This window comes from Dromaius novaehollandiae, chromosome 5, assembly GCF_036370855.1.
Source record: "Dromaius novaehollandiae isolate bDroNov1 chromosome 5, bDroNov1.hap1, whole genome shotgun sequence".
Classification (NCBI taxonomy): domain Eukaryota; kingdom Metazoa; phylum Chordata; class Aves; order Casuariiformes; family Dromaiidae; genus Dromaius; species Dromaius novaehollandiae.
In genome coordinates, this window is record NC_088102.1 from 38,862,106 (window position 1) to 38,879,566 (window position 17,461).

Sequence of the window (17,461 nt, forward strand, 5' to 3'; positions counted from 1 at the left end):
AAAGCAGGCAGCTCATTAAGTTCAGGGTTAATGAATCCTGAATGTACTGATTCAGCTCCCTTTCCTTCTCCCCAACCCAGCAACTGCCAGCTTGAGCTGAAGTTCTCCAATTATCTGTTTATCAAGCTAATTCTTCTCCCTCTCGACTTCCATGGACCCCAAGCATCTGGTCTGACAAATAAACTGTGTAGTACCTTTCGTAGCTTCCCATAGTCAATAAGCTCTGGACGGTGTCTGTGAATCAAAGCGCAGAAACCAAGGCCGTCCTTCCAACTGTAAGAGAGAGAGAAAACAGCACAATGAACAGTGCTCAGCTAGGGAGATGCACAGTGATGGGCAGGACCATGAAGAAGGGCACCAAGACACCAGGATGATTAATTCTGGTTTAGCTTCTGGCTAACAGTGCTTCTTCAAGTGTCGGGAAAGAGGCATGTTTTCTATCTGCGTTAGAGGTCAACAAAAGTCCCTTTCAAGCCACAGAAAAATCCACTGTGATTAGGACTTGATCTCTGCATTCCCACCTCTTACATTCCAGTTCTCTGTGCTGAACTGTTACCATCGTATGGAGCACACAAGGACAGGTGCAGAGCTCAGGACTGAAATAAATGCCCTAAAGGAACAACAAGTGTAGGCCTTAGGGGAAGGGCAGATGGAGGAGGAGGGCAATATACAAGCCACTGTTCTGACTCCCAACCTGCTCTGGACCTGTGGGCAGAAGCAGAACCAGAATTCCTCATTCCCATTAGCAGGACTGTTTCCTGTCATCTACTGAATCCAAAGACTTCATTAACCTAATTTGGGATGTGAAGCACTGGTGCTCTTGATTTGCTTAGAGGCACTTGTGCCGATTCAGATACCTCAATCTTCAGCCAAGCCCATAGCTAGGTCCACTAAAGGATTGCCTGGCATGGATGCAACTTAAGCTCTCAAAAAGTGCTTTACATTCATATGGTTCATACAGTTTTCCAAGATGTGCTGGCAGAAGTACTGTTATGCTGAATCTACACTAGAACATCTGCCAGTTTAGAAATATTAATTAAAAAAGCAATCAACCAGAACAAGAAAACCTCTCATCCCTTCCTAACACTGCTATACTACAAACTTCCTGGTACAGCCCTTATTTCAGGCCTCCCGAAATGTTTTGAGTTTTCAAAAAGCAAAAACTGTCTTGCTTGGCTTGCAGCACGTATGCTACTCTCAGAAGGCTTAATGCTCTAAAGAACTTTGTAAAAGCAGCGATCGTAACCAGAATGAGTAACTGAGATGTAAGTACTTGGATTCTCTTACAAGCTCTGCCTTTAATTTCTGTGCGTATCTCTGGACTACTTTTTTATTGTGTAATATGCATCTCCATTTCCTTGGGAGATCTGTCGGGTGCATTGTTGAATATGCCAAGAGACATACGAAAATAACATGTATCGTAAAGCTAAGTTCTTGCAAAGCTAAGTTCTTGCCTGTAACTCACCTGATATGGAAGTTCTGGATGTTTACATTTTTGTAGGGGGCTGTCTTCCTCTGACACCATAACAAAAGTCCTTCTTTAGCAGATGTCTCTAGAGAAATAAAGAATGCACATCAACTAACTCATTTTCTTCGAAATCAAGAGTCTCCCAAGCATATGCTAGAAAAACATGACCAACTCCTCTTTGGTAGGAACAGCACTGAATTGCACCTTAACTAACTTCCTTTGTCAGAAAATTCCTTGTCTGGAAGATTCTGCTGAGAGAGTTTTGTTACTGTTATTTTCTTAACAAGATGCTGTAATAAGCAGATGACCTTTTCAGAATTACAGAGGAAAGCTTTATAGGACTTGTAAAAGAAAGGCCCATTTTCAATGCTAGCCCCTCAATCAGCTTACAAGGAATGCAATAGAATCCAACATCAAAGTTGGCTTTCATGCTTATCCATCTTTTTGAGATGCTCTTAAATGTTCTTCCAGAAAAGGATGTGAAAAACTCTTCTCAGTTTATATGAATCAAGCATAAACTGGCTAGAAATGTCAATGAGACCAGAGGGCGGCTTGGGAATGGTTAGTTTCCTGGGATCTTCCAGTAAATCATCCAACAGCACATCCTGCACCTTTTAAGTGGCAAAGACACATGGTTACCCCAGTCATTCATTCTTGAACAGTGGCTGGAAAGAACTGAAATTTACCTTCCACTGAGATATCCTGAATGGCAAAACGAAGGATGATGGTCCATATCATTCCAAGAGTCATTTTAACATTGCCATCCACGATTTCTAGGGGAGAGAGGGAGAAAGAAGAAATAGAAGGCATCAAGTTACAAGTGCAAACCCCAGAAGAAAAGCAGCCAAACCCCAGAAGAAAAGCAGCGTTGGGAATATGCGCACTGGGAAGCAGCGTTTGCATATAAGAGAACTGGTATTCCAGCCGAAGACTGCTCCTCTCCGCCTCCCCCAGTGCTCTGCTGCCGCAACAGTCTTGCCCAGTAGTACTCAGTAATCACACTGCTTCTCCCACAATATACTACAGAGTGTAAAACAGGCACTGGTGATCCAAACAAGAATAAGATATCAATCTAGATCAGCATAATTCCCCAGAGGGGCCTAAAAATACCTAGTTCAGGTTCCATATCCATCACTTTAGAAGCAGTATAAGCCAAATTGGGCAAAAGAAAAGCCTTCCGCCCTTACTCTGATGTGTGTCTTTTCTGAGTATAACTGCCCCAGTATAATTACAGCAGTGTAACCAGTGAGACTTACCAATGCAGATAAGCTCTGATAGCTGTTTCTGTGATGTGAAAGAGATATCATCAAGAAATACCAACATTTCATTTTCAAACAAGCCTAAATACAGACCTTCAGACTGCCTATGTAGGACACTTCAGTCGTATAATTGCCAAAAGACACAAAAGAGCATTCCTCAGAGTACATGCATCATACTTGAAGAGGAAGCAAAAGCTCATGCTGATCAGCCTGAGCAGAGCATAACATAAACTAAGATGTCAAGCAGATTGTACTTTATTGCTCAATGGACTCTGCGATATAAATCGGCAAGGGTCAACAACTCAGAGGATTTAGAAAGCAATCACTTGCCCATGTGAGGAACGATCTGCTTAGGGTGGGGCAAGAAGGTTCTGGAGGGAGGATGCTGGCTGGACGCTGGCCCAGAAAGGACTTTCCACTGTGTGTAGATTAGCACCAAACATTTAAAATGGCGTAGCCAGCAGCTGGGTCTCAAGCTCTGACCCTCAGCATGTCCAAAAATGCTGCAGAGGCTATATGTACACATCATAATATTTATAACTTTCACTTATTTTGGATAGTGAAACTAACCTAGTTGTCTTCTCCAATTCATTATCTGGCAGTTTCCTGCATAGCGGTTTCCTGCATGTTTCACAAACTGACAAATTACAAAGATATTTTCAGTAAGAAACGTGTTAAAATTAACCTACTGTTTGGGGTTAGAATAGCTCAAGGCATAACAAGGCTACCAGAAACCATTTTTGTGCTCACGAAGACACCCCAGTGTCACTGCCTCCATAAAGCTGACCAGCAACACATCACACTCTGGGGCAAGGAGAAGTTCGCACCATAGGCAACTGCCATCTCTCTGGATTCTTACAATATTTGAAATTTTCTCTTTAAGTCTTTAAAAGAAGTTTGTTTATGTAGGGAAAAAAATTCAACATATGAACTCCAGAGTCTTCAAAACCAAGGGAGAAGTATCATGCACTCTAATTTCATTGTTTCAGAAACATTTTTCATCCAGTCTAAATTCCTGGAGATTTAGCGGTACATGTGGTGCAACTTCCAATGTAAACTAGAAGGATAATCCCTGCTTTGCTTTGACATGCATCTGCATGAAGGATTTGCAGATTTAAAAGGTATAGAACAAGACATGCCACCTTGTTCAACTCCACCAAACCCCTGTTATCCACCCTTCTGCATACTTATACTTCTTGGTGGGGACATCAGTTTTCTCAGAATTAAAAAAACATTGTACTCCTCAATGCAGGTCAAAATAATTACAGGTATTGTTTGTAAATGCCTGATTAATTTCTGGCATGAAAAAACTATTTTTGCCTATTGACACATTCTCACAAATGAATTTTTTAGAGATATTTTGGGGACAGGAGGTTGTCTTCTGGGCTGATGTAAGAAAATGCTGTGAGGGCAACTATATTCAACTCTGCACTGTTCGCATTCTCAATTCCCCCAGTGAAGCACCACCATCAACTTAAAGGAAAATCCTTATTACTGTTACAAATATCACAGCTACTACAGCTAAAGTATAAAAGAAAGCATCAGTGTTTTCAGTTTATTTTGTTCATTCGATAGATCTTTGTGGAGATTTTCAAAATGCCAAAAATAGACCACGACAAAAAAAGCAACAAACAATGCTTGTAAAAACCACAGCAGTTGGTAGGAGGACCCTAGGGTATATTTAAGATCTGGAACCGAATTTATTTTAATGAACTAGATTAAAATCTGATGGCAATTCTCTAACGCTGAAAGTACTTTATGAACACTGATAAATCAATCAGTGAGCTGAAACAGGTAATTAATATTACTGTTTCATGGTTTTTAATTAGAAATAAAGGTCAAGATACTTGCATAAAACCAGATGGCGTTAAGTGGCTAATATGACATTAGAACTCAGCACTATGCTCTAGTCACGTTCTCAAATTCCAGTTTTATCAAGTTAGCCACAGGAGTTAAGATGGAAAGTATTTCTTCTTCCCCAGCCCTCCTCGCTACATTGCTCGTTTTAAAAAAACGTGTGCACCCTGCTCCTTCGCCTGATCCTTCCTTGGCACTGCACCAAAGCTGCTCTGGAAGAAGTCTAAAAGATTTCCACCACTTCATCTCTACAAATCACTTTACTTTTTCTTGACAAAGGGAAAACCCACCACCTACCAAGCAGATGCTGATGTCAGTGAGATTAGGGAATGATCCATCCTGGGATGACAGATTTAATCAACCATACTATCCCCACTCCTTTTCTTCTTCTTTTTTTTTTCTTTCAAACTGAGCTGAAAAAGCTGTTACTCTCCATTAGAAGCAGGCAAACATATTTTCATTTCAAGAGCTAAAAACTTCCCCTGGCAACCTGATTACAAATCTACCGGCTTGGTCAGAAAGGCCATAAGCTTTTTGGCCCTCACTTGCTCGCTCGCTCTTCCATCCTCACATTCCCCAGTGCCAAGCTCCTTTTACTTTAGGATTCCTTCAGTGCCCTTCAGCTGGTGCCAGTTTCTTTCTAATATAGTGGAACATGGCCAAAGAGCAAAAGTAAAATAGAGGTTTGCATGACGCCTCATGCTCCCTGGTTATAATTTCTGTGGAATTCCTTTCTCTACATAAATAAGTTGAGCATAAAACTACTAAGCTACAGCAATCTAATGCTTGTTCAATTAAAGAGGCTGTGTTTGTTCCCTGCTGATGAAAGTAACACTCAGTAATGTGAGAACAGTTCACACATGATATTAAAAGGCTAATAATCAGACAGGGTCTTCTGCCTGACTGCTTTCTAAGTGCTCTTCCTAGGCAGGACCTCTGCAAGCGTTCGCTGCACTTCCCCCACCAACAGCGGCTGTTGTTCTGAACAGCAGCAGCAAGTACGTGTTATTAATGTGATTTACATTCAACATGGGGGTGGATCAATTGCAGGCTAAAGCTGATGAGGCTTTTGGTAACCACTGGAAGGAAATTTTTTGCACCACTGAATATGCTTTCACCCAACTCTCATTATTGTACCAAATACCACTAACAAAATATGCAAAAATTACAGTGCTGTCTTCCATTTGTTTGACAGCCAATTAAGGGCCTAGCAAATAATCAGTCCTTAAGAGCAAGACTGGCTTGCTATGTAGATGTGGCTTTCAAAACACCATCACCTTTTCCAAATGCATATACTAATAACCCAGATTTGAAAAATGCAAAAAGGACCAAGCTTTTCCTTTCCAGCCTAGGTAGTTAGCAGCAAAATCAATGCTACAGAAACTGTTTTCCATCCTCGCTATTTCTGAGTTGCCCATGAAGGCACACCCTCTCTTTACCCCATGCAGAGAAGGAGCTGCAGGGTATCAATAACTGGCAGGACAATGTTACGATCCGGGAATTAAAGAGCACCCACCACCACTTACTCAGCAAGACACAGGACATAAGGGTAATAAATATAAAAGCTGTCCTGCATTTTGTTTATCCTAACAAAAGCCAAATAAAGCAAGATGAGCATTCAAGTCCAGGTCTTGAGAAAGCCTGTTGCTACTGATGGTCCAAGCCAGATCTAGGACAGACTGCTGGCATTGATGATGGGGTTTTACATGTACCAGTTCCCTGTGAGTGGGCAGAAGATAGGTAGAAATGTAATGCTATATTTCACTCACTGACATGTACAGACCTTATTTTCCCCACTTGCCATCGTGAGATTTATGCTTGCCCTGCCTGGTAGGTCACAGAGTGTTTTGCTCAGATGGGACTTCTGCAATTGTTGAAATGTCTAAGCTTTCTTTCTCCTTTTGCTTGCACATGTGAGAATACAGACCAGTTCATGCAAAAGTATCTTTAAGCTGAACTGAGCCACATCTAAGAAAACAGTAACTTTCTATGCAGATTAGAGGTGCAAATAAAACAGTCTTAGGGTCAAATACCAGCCTAGTCAAAATGTTAAATCCCAGGAGTGTTTGACCCTAGTATGTAGTGTATTATATCAAAAGAAGGCTTCTGAGATGTTAGATGAGAGAGATACTTTAAGCAGACGGAGAACTGTTTGAAGCTGCAACAGGCTAGACCCCTCCTTGGTAGAGATTTACACAGAGCTACTGTGTACCACAACTGCTTCAATCCAACGGACTCTGGCTAAATCATTTGTAAAGGTTAAGAGCAATACTGTAGGTTGTTAACAGTCAAAGATGGTTGTAAAAAGCAGCTCTTACTGCTTATTCTGTTTGCTTAGTTCATGCTCCATTTAACGTGGACATGGAACATGTCCCACGCTCATGCTGTCTGTAGGAGGTCTGCTTCAACTCTGGTTCTCGTTCACTGGGACGAGGCTGCAAAGCCTGTCTTCTAAACAGCAAAGGGATCTTTATTTGATGAAATGTGAGAGAAATGCTATGGAAACATTTCTGCTGACTTTAACTCCGATTAAACAGAATGTTTCACAAGGCTTAAGTTGACCTGAGTCTCCCCTTGGGATTCTTTCTGCAGCTTACTTTGCCAGGAAGAGGTAGAAAACTATTCATTTTAACCACAAAAAGAAAGGAGAACACTGAAGGCCAATGCCATCTGTCTAACGCATACAGAGAAATACAGCTGGGCTGCAGATCCTTTGTACAGGACTCTGTGCTGCCCGGCAGCTGCCTTGGGGCAGAACAGGCTGCCTCAAGGCGAGGAGTGCACTGCCCTGGCCAGTAACACCGCACTGCCACTGAACTGTAGTTTCCCCATGGTAGAAAAGCAAGCGAGACAATTTCCTAGCTCAGTCCCACCTGCCTGAGGCATTTACTGCTCATTTTCTTGATGCAGTGTTTCGATGGCTTCATTAGGTTTTATTTTCTACTTTACTGCTGTGTGATGGCTTTTTAAAAACTTAAAGCCCTTAAAATTCATGCTCCAGGAAGGTTCATAACCCCTTCAATGGAAAGAGTTACTGCCATGACATGCAAAGTAGAGGTCCATTTTTAAAGCTAATGTGTACTACACATCCAGTGCTTTGATGGAGCAGGCGGAAGCCCCTAAAGCTTATGTTTACTGCTGACAACCAGTGGCCTGGGCTTAGTCTCAGTGCATAGGCAGGTGCTGGGGTGAGGGTGGAGTGAGCGTGGGCATTTCATGCCCATTCTGGGATCACACTAGGTGCCCCAAGCATGGATCAAAGCATGGCTTGAGCTCTCTGAAAAAAAAAACCAAAGCTAACCTTGGTCAGACCTTTGGTGCCTTGTTATCTTTCTCCTCTGAAATCAGAGGCTTGGACACACAGGCCAAAGCAGAACTTAACACTGTCAGTCCCAAAGAAGACTCTTTGCCTCCTACCTCCTTTCCACTAAGGAGCTGCTGCCAGTCACAGGGCTCTCCACCTATGCTAGCTGTCAGCATTGGTCAGTTAGTTTTCATCTGCATCAAATGTCTCCAGAGTTTCCTGAGAAAGGTCTCCCTTGACCATCAAAAGCACAGCCATTGACTCAATGCAAGTGGCTGTCAGCACACAACTCTTTGGAAGAAAGCACTGCAAAAGAAGGATGTGTTTGCAGCCAAAACAATGGAGCAGGTAGTTCAGGGGTTCTGAACCCAAGAGCTTATAAAATCTGCCACAAGAAACCTGTAATTAAAAACAAAAAAAAATCTTGCTGGATTATTGGGCTCAAATTTCCCAGATGTTTCACTGACTCAGCACAGGAGCAGTTGTACTGTGCCATCTTGGGGGTGGTGCAGAGATGGGAATGAGTGGCTGGGGGCTGCAAGCATATGTTTATGAAACACTTGTGGAAGAACACTGAAATTGGCACTCTGGGCTGTTTGTATGGACCGACATTACTAATGCCTTTCTGTACAGACCGGACTCTATCATTGCATTTGTGTTAATGGTGGGAGATAGTTCTGGTATATCATGTGCAGTTCCACATCAGCTTAGACTAATGTTAATGAGGGCTGCTGTAGGTCCATCCCTGTCCATATGCTCCTACCAACCCTGGAGGTCAGGCAATGAGTCAGTTCAGAGAGCTGCTTTGATGGAAAGGTAATTAAAAATAAAAAAACAAGTAAGTAAGTAAGAAACTCAGGTTCCAGCCCAATCATCTACAAGAACTGGCTCACCAGGTAGCTGCATGGGCACCAGGACAAAGGAGGGTCAGGAACGTTTGGCAGGAGTGGCAAGGATCAGTTTGGGCTGATCTAAATCATGGCTCCTGTTGCAAACTGCACCTTACAGCCTGTATCAGAACAGGTTAACTGCTATGAATTGGTAACAACTGAATAACTGGACCATGGAGACCACTGGGAACAGACCCTTTTACTTGCAAATGATTTTTAAGGGCTGTGAGGTATGGTCACAGTTGACTCAGGAGCAGAGAGTGAAAGAGAAGAATCCAGCGGAGGGTGTGGAAAAGGCAACCTAGTACCGGGGAAACCAGTACCAGGAAAAAAAGGGACCAGACAATGGAAGACAATGGCTTTTACATATGCTCTAGACTCTGGGAAGGATGCTACCCAAGATCCAAATGACAGCAGGAGCTGTCAAACCTTAAGGCAGGAGATCTCAGGCTCCAGATTCAGCCTTCAGTTTGAAAGGGTCGCATATAGGTATGGACTACTGAATTGGATACTGACTTTCTGTAAGGATGCAGAATAACCTTACATGTGTAATGATTTGTGCTACATAAAGAGTGCTAACTTCAAATTGTTCCAGAGTCTCCATGACGTTAAAGTTTTAAGTTGAGGTAAAGGTCTAGCAAAAGCGAACGCAAGAAGCCTGCAGAGGCTAAGGTATCCTGCCTGGTCTGACACAGAACGAGTGGACCACAGGATGGGCCCCTGTGTTAGAGATGTCCCCAAGAACATGCTGGAAAGGCCAAACCTGAAGACAGCACGCAGACACTGCTCTAACTTCTTGGGCTAAGTACAGGCAGGGCTCAGCCTTCCCAGAGGAAGGCTAATCCTGAACTGTATCATGGGCTGATTTCCTGACTCTGTCACAAGTTTCCATGGAGAAACCATGTATTTCCATCTGTAAGATGGAGATAACAAACCTCCCTCACTTTCCACGGTCACCATAAAGACAAACCCGGACATACCAGAGAAGCAGAGTGTCTCCCCAGCAACAGTGACAACCTTATTCCATAGGCAGGATTCAGACACAGGCCCAGAGTACATGAGAACAGGTGTCAGGAAAATGTAACCCAGATGAGATGACAAGTTGCTCAGGTTTATAAAAGTCAGAGCAAATTGAACAACCTGCAAGCCTTTCTGGGTCTTAGGTGACATGTCTGCAAAACACCATCTTTTCTAGAAAGACAAAAATACTACACCAACTCCCTGCTGTCTGCGCAATCTGTGCGTTTGTCTTGAGGACATCTCTGGCGCAGCCCACAACAAACCCTGCACAAGGGTACACATGCTTCCAGCCAGATCGCCCAGGTTTCTGGGGTGCGTGAGAAGAAGCCTGGAAGCCCTGAGATCTGGAACCTCCAGGATCCTTGACCAGTACAGGGGACTTCCCTCAACCCCGACCCATGGGGTGTCTTTCGGCAGGAGGGGATCTTTCCCAGCAGCTCTGCAGTATACTAAATGCAAGCAGCTGCTCTGCTTTAATCGAGAATTTTCTTTATTCAGGAAAGAAACATTCCAACAAATTTGTTTCTACCGCTTCTCAACATTGTCTGTAACTCATGAGAACCGGGAAAAAAACAGGAGGAATCTGACCAATAAAGCCCAACTGGGAATCAGGCTTGGCAGCATAGTGTGAAGGTGGTATTTAAATTCCTAGCAAAGACCTAATGTGTTCTCTTTTTCTCCACAGCTTAAGGACATGGCAAAGCTAGGAAGACACAAAGGGAAGAGGTGAGAGGAAGGCAATAGTAAGTGCAGCTTGGGCCCAGACAAATCAGCTGATTTCTTTACCTTCTGCTCCAATAGATACTAGTTTGACTCCTTTGCTGGCAATGAAATCCAGGGCCTTGTTCACATTGGAGATTTTGTGCACTCGCATTTTGCCTCTTTCAGGCTTAGCCAAACGTTCACCTGAGAAAAGAGAAAAAAGAAGTATTAGAAAATAATCCTGAACCTTTTCCTGGTGGGTGTTTCCCCAGTGTGGTGGCTCCCACTGCTTAGCCAGGCAGAGGGTAGACCTTCCTTAATCTTTTCTCGATGGTGAATGTAGGATGGTGACACTCACTCTAAAGTATCCTCAGAAAGAAACAGATAGAAAATTATTTTTTTGTTGTATCCTAGGCAATTTAAGAACTGAGGCACTGCAGTAGAATTAACTCCTGTACCATTAACCAAAGATAACAGTGCTTTGAAATGACACAAACCTCACCTCCTCACAAAGACAGGTGAGGAGCTGATCTCCAGCATTTACAACAGGGCACTTACAAAGCAAATCACTTCCCCCTGGGAACTCCCTATTGTCAAATATTAGGATGACCTTGTATCGTCTTTTTTCCCCCCCAGACAGGATGCAGACCTCATTCCTCAGTGCATAGCCTTTGCACTGAATGATCACAACTGCATATACCAGGAAATAAAATCATGTCTTCAGTGAGCAGCTTTATACCTGTAAGGACTGCCATCTCAATTCCTTTCCATTAAATGTCTGATTTATTTCTATCTCTATCTAATGGTCTCTTAACACAATGGTAAGCATTTTAAACATTTATAATGAAGCAGACAGAGGGAAGCAGCCTAGCTCTGAGATAAGAGCTGGTAAATCTCTGATAGAAACAAGTCTTACAGCAAACACCAGCTTCTGACTTGAACAGTGCTAGAAGATTTTGGAAAGCGTTTTCTTCACCTTATTTATTTGAAACAGTAAGTATAGTTATACTCTTCTTGATAGGCTGCCAGTAACTACTCATAGAGCCTACTTCTACTAAAACTAACCCAACACTCACAGCTTATACAGATACATGGACTTTTTAAAGGAATCCTCACCAGAAACAATCAGACAGAACATCAGAAACCACCTGTATATGACCCACAGCACCCAAAAACTGAAAAAAAATGGCCTGGGTTTCAGATCACAAGCTCTAGAATACAAAAAAGAGCCAAACAATGCAAGAAGATTTTCCACTTTGAAAACAAATTTATGGAATAACTAAAAAAGAGATCAAATAGCAAGTCTAGGGAAGTAATTACTCACTCAGATCTACGCAGTTCTATAGTCTCCTGCTATATCTTGAGCCTGACTATTTAAGCCACTGTGAGCTGACTCAAAACCTTTACTTGAGGCTTAAGGGTGAGAAAGAAAAGCACTTTTTAGAGAACTCCTTTTCATCTTAAAACTCGATGGTTTGGTTCCTAACAAAGGAGTGAGGAAAAGCTAAAAGGGAGAAAAATAGATTATCACCACAGCCATGCCCGCCAAAGAAAAAATCTGGAAATAAAAATCCTTCCAAACTCTTCGGTTTTTACTGTAGGCTGGTATCATTAGCTCTCAGGCTTAAAGATAAAAAACGAGTCACTTTGAAAATGAAACACCAATTCTTGACAGTTTAAGTAAAAAGATGTATTTATGGTACTAGCTCCATCCTAGGATTAAGAAAATCTCTTTTGCTTTAATAGAGCCTGAAGTACACATCACGGCGTGCTGCTTTCTTTATCCATTTGGATAACATTAGTCATTGTAAACACAAGTGGAAGCATTTTTTGTGACAGTTCCGCAATTACATTTTTACACATAGTTTCACAACAGACCTAAGTGGACTTATGCCGCCAACTCTCAACAAAAGGGGTTCAGCCAGTTAAAAATAACCACTTTCTTCAGCTGATGTGACTGAAAACTAGGCCTTGCACAAAGAAAAGGAAGAACAAAAAAAGAAAAGAGATTAGGTTTCAACTGGAACAGCAAGGTGATCCAACTCACCTTGTGGCTGCATAATACGTACTGCCAACACAAGGGAGAGCATCTGAACTGCTCTTCCTGGGGCTGGGGAGAGCAGGAGTGCTCCTTCCGACAGGAGCACAGTCTTACAGCAGTTGATGACGATTGCAAAACTGCTGTCTTCCTTTCTCTGCAATACTTGTTTCAGACTTTTTTTTTTTGTGAACTTAAACTATTTTCTTCAGACTTGGATTTTATTACAAATTCAGATTTCCAGAGCAAAGCCTCATTCTGATCTATAGCATGTATTATTAATGATTTAGACTACTAAAACAGAAGTGTGCTAGAAATACATTCTACTTTCAGCTAGTTGCATCATTGCTTTATTTCTCAGTCCTTCTCCCAGCTGAGACAATGAAAATGGTCTGCACATTTCCATTCTCTGATTCTCATGTACTAGCCCAAGGCTATAGATTAGAAGCCAAACAATGCAAGGAAATGTTGGCATAAAAGTTGTTTACAGCAGAATTTGTTTAGGAGAAATTTCAATTAGTCATCCCTTCTGTTTGAGGAAAAAAAAGCCTTATAACTTTATTTTAAAAGCACTAAATGTGGGCTCAGTCTTTTTCAGTCTGATAGTATTATTTTTAAAATGGCTTTGCCAGGAGAAGGAAATACATGCAGTAAAAAACAGAAGTCTATCTTTGGGTCAATATCTATGGGGTCAAACGGTTACTTCCCACCATGAAAGCCAACAGAGGAGGACTTGTAATGAGGAAGTCTCAGGAGGACCTGTGAAGTTTCTCCCTCAACATCCTGCTTGGGGATGGCTCTGACTGAGCTGGAAGAGGACCTTTCAGCAACACACTATACCATTGGAAGGTACTAAACTTAGTAAAACCAAGGCTCTTCTGTGGAAATGTACTGATTTTGAAGAAAAAAACCTTTGCTTTGATGAGAACTAAATTCCAGCATGGAATTTAAATTTGGTCAAAATGAGAAGGCATGGCAAGGTGGGGGAGAAGTGGCCAGGGGAGGCGTCTTGCTGGAGAAGTATCTACCTGAACAGACTCAAGTAGAGCAGGGACTTGAACCCCGTTTTCCTCATTTTATGTGGCTGCCCTCTCACTGTGTGCACGTGTTATTCTTAGAGGAGGGAGGCATATCGGGTATGGCCATGTTCTACAAGTCAGCGAACGCACGGCAGTCCTCGCATGGAGGTCTTCAGGACATCTGGTGTTGGCTCTCCTGCAGAACATGACTGTTTCCAGCACTTTAGGAAGTCTCGTAAGATGGGAAAGCTGTTTCTTACCTGATTTAGTTGCACTGCAGTGATGCCTCCCAAAGGACATGCAGCAGGCCAAGCCAGCCTGCACTGAAACATCAGCTCTCACACAGCCCCAGCAACACCCTCACTCACCCTACAGCCTCTGACAGTTTCCCAGCTGCAGTCTCCACCCTTCCTCCCCCACTGCAGTGACACCCACGACTGTAGCCTGTGGCAGAGGGGAGATAACATTCCCTCCTTCCCACATATCCAGGCCAGACTACCGTGTGGAGGAGGCATTCAGCTCCACACAACTCTTGGCCAGTTATTCTCACAGCTGGACTCTCTTACTGCCATCACTCTACCCATAGCTTAACTGGGTTAGAGGAAAAGATCAGCCTGCATAGAGCAACCTTGCCCACTTCAGAGCCCAGTCAGCAGAGTTCTGCAGTTCACCAAAATATGGGAAAAGGAAGATTTGGAGAGAGCCAAGAGCTGAATGGAAAAGCCAGAAGCTGGAACTGGCAGGCAAAAAGCCATCCAGAGACTCAGCCTTTAGGCAGGTGATCAGCAGAAACTATGGCGGGAATATAAACGCAAGTCGCCAATGGGGAAGGCACCAGTAGGAGACTCCTTCCCACACGCTGCTCTCAGGGCTGCACCAAGAACCACTGGGTCACTGCTTTCCAAGCTAAGGGCCAAAGGGGCTACTAGTGTACTCAGCAGTCAAAAGGAGACTCAGTAAGAGAAGTGGGGCTCACAATGGGAAGTGGAGCTGCCAATGAAGGGAAGTGGAGCTGCCAATGAAGGGAAGTGGAGCTGCCAATGAAGGAAATGACACAGGAAAAAACAATGGTGCTAAATTCCTCCTCTTTTGCCATCATTTGTCATTGTAGCTAGGAAAACTGCACTTCTACCTTCTGCCAGCTCTAAGGAAAGGACGCTTGGTCCGTAGCATGTGAAGGAGTGCAGCCTCCCAAGGGCTGCAAGTCCACAGCACCTCCCCATGCCTTTGCCCACTAGTCATCTAGCGGCAGGCCGTGGGCACAGAGCTGCTCTGCAGTGGATAAGCAAATGCCATGCCCACACTACTGCTGAGCTTGGGAGCTGTTAGCTTCTCCCCAAACTGAGGCAGGGGGACTGACAGGCCCTGCCAGTGGGCTATCTAAGGGACAAGAGGAGAGGAAGGGTGGGAGGTAAGGGCAAGGAAACTAAGCTGCGAGTGGTGAGAGGCATGAGACCTGATGCTTTAGCACCTAGCCTGCCACACTCATCCTCTCTCCCCCATACATCCTCCTCTCCCCTATCTTCCAGCTCAGCAATCAGAAACTAAACCATCAAGGCCTATCTGCCCCTGCCTCTAGGCTGCCATCCTCCTCTGCAAGCAAACTGTTCAGCAATAACATAAATACAGAAGATAAACAAACAGGACTCCATCAGCTAGTTTCTTACAGGCACTGCAGAAGCAGTGTATGTGTCATAAAGCTCTGATAATATTTTGAACTCTGATCCCTCCAAACCACCATCGCTGGCAAAAACCATGAGGTTCTACCCTATCGCCACAAATTCTCCAGAACACACATACTGACAAGACCTGTGGGGGAGTTGGAGGTGGGGAGGTTTGGAGGAGAGGCAGACGGAAGGCGATCTGAGTGCCTCTACCATGGCAACTTTATTGGAAAACATACCAAGAAGAGCAAGGGTACAAGTCACAGGATTGTTATTACAGGCTCAGATGCCATCAAAAGAAAGTCCATGAGCACAAGGCCTCAGCTGCACACATACAGACTTATCTCCTCTGATGCCTCTCACAATACTTTATTAAGGCATTCATTTCACATGAATAGGGATTATTACATGAAATAATCCCTGTTCAGGGAGATCACTGTCAAGTAGCGGGAAATTCATGATAGAGTCAAACCAAATTTGACCTAAGAAGTTGTTTGCACCACTGTTTTTATTTCAGACTGTGTTTTCTGGGATTTGGTTTTTCTTTAGGGATTTTTTTTTTCCTGAAGGCTGGAGCACTGAGCTCAGATTGAAACTAGACCAGAAAAACTTCAGTCACAGCTGAAACCGAACTACACCAGAATTTTACTGGTTTGACTTCTCTCTTACAATAACTTCTATCCTATTCCCACTGTCATGAGGCTGCAGTATGATTCGCCAATGCAGCATTCCCACATGCTTCCCAGAGCAGCTTCGTCAGCCCTGCCAAGCAGTAAGAGAGGTTGCCTGAGCCTTCACAGGAGGCTGTGTGCTTTTTATGGGTGGAAGAAAGCCCAGAGGCAGGAGCAGGAATGCAACAGGCAGTGTGCACAGGCTGTGAAGCTTGGAGCACATTCCAAAAGTACATTAATGGCCATTGCTGGAGATAAGATACGGGTTAAGAGAAATTTGAATCAGAAAACAGCTGTTCTTATATTCCAGCAAAATCTACAGCATCACAGCCTTTGCTGTCCCTATTCTGTGGGAAAGGGGAAGGAATTTCAGAACTCAGTTGGCAATGCCAAGGACACTTAAGAGCACCGTATAGAACCTCTCTCACCTGAAATGACTTCCAGAAGTAACATGAGTTTAAGACCATCCCTGAAATCTTCCTCTATGTTCTCAATCTGTGTCCCGGCCTTGCGGAGGTGAGAATTACACCATGCTGTAAATGTCTAAAACACAGGAAGAAGAAGAAGAAGAAAAAAAAAAAAGTAGTCAGTAATCTTCCCAGAAGCCAAACAACAGTTCAGACCCAAAGCAGTGGTGCTAGGATACCACGATACAGATTCAAATGACAGTTAGATTATCATCTTTCCATCTGCTGTCCTTGCAGAGCACAAGTGCTAGTACCTAAACATCCAAAGAATTTGCAAGGTCCTTCCATTAGAGTGGGAGTCTGATAGAGATAGCCACTTCACGGCTCCGGTGTGTCTGATCTTCTAGAGAGACGCTTAAATTTTGTGTTCAGTTTGGAATACTCAGAAATTGATTTTAAAACATGCTAAGCTCTCAAAGTTCCTAAAGTTCCTATGACTCCAGCTGGTGTTAGGCAAAACATGTTAACACAGTATGAGGGAGAAAGGGAAACAGTATACCAGATCTCCTTGGCTCTAGATAGGTGATTGAGAAAAACACTATTCTTTTACTGCCAACTGCCTCTAGTCTGCTCCATCACCAGCAAACACTGTAGCCCTTAGACAGGCACCGAGGGACAGACTACAGAGTGCAGAGCCCCTGAACCCCATAAACCACATCTCAGTAGGGTCTGTCCTGCTGCACACATTCTCTCTGACTCTCTGCTAAGCAGACCACCTCTGTGACTGTTTCACATTGCCCTGGTAGCTGCAGCAGCTGCTCACACAGAGGAGTAAATGCATTCTGAGTAACGATGCTCTCAGCCATCTCAGTACTACTACAGGTGCCGGAAAGAATAAAAGTAAGCACTACCTAACACCACTATCGACTGTCTAGCATGCTCCCAAACCCCCATTGTTTGAGAGCCTCTGGCAGAGGGATTACTGCAGCCACCTCAACGATAGAAATCACAGCCCCTCTGTAATAAGTGACATTACGCAGGAGCACTGGAGTAATTATATGAGTGTGAAGTGCAGAAGGGATAAGGTCCAAACTGCAACAGAGCCACTGGCATTAAGGCTAAACAACATCCTTTTTGGAAATGCCTTCTGATCTTAAATATA

The 17,461-nt window shown here is 43.5% G+C and overlaps 1 protein-coding gene across 3 annotated transcripts in view; it reads right to left on the bottom strand.

The window, feature by feature from the left end:
* The window catches only part of ACTN1 (actinin alpha 1), a 94,124-nt gene that overhangs the window by 33,634 nt on the left and 43,029 nt on the right, over nt 1–17,461 (bottom strand). For all 3 annotated transcript variants that reach the window (XM_064512499.1, XM_064512498.1, XM_064512497.1), the window contains exons 2-6: nt 16,321–16,435; nt 10,585–10,704; nt 2,155–2,241; nt 1,466–1,553; nt 195–273 (exon numbers count right to left, since the gene is read on the bottom strand). In XM_064512499.1, the coding sequence (XP_064368569.1) occupies nt 195–273; nt 1,466–1,553; nt 2,155–2,241; nt 10,585–10,704; nt 16,321–16,435 (489 nt within the window). The remainder of the gene's footprint in view (nt 1–194; nt 274–1,465; nt 1,554–2,154; nt 2,242–10,584; nt 10,705–16,320; nt 16,436–17,461) is intronic.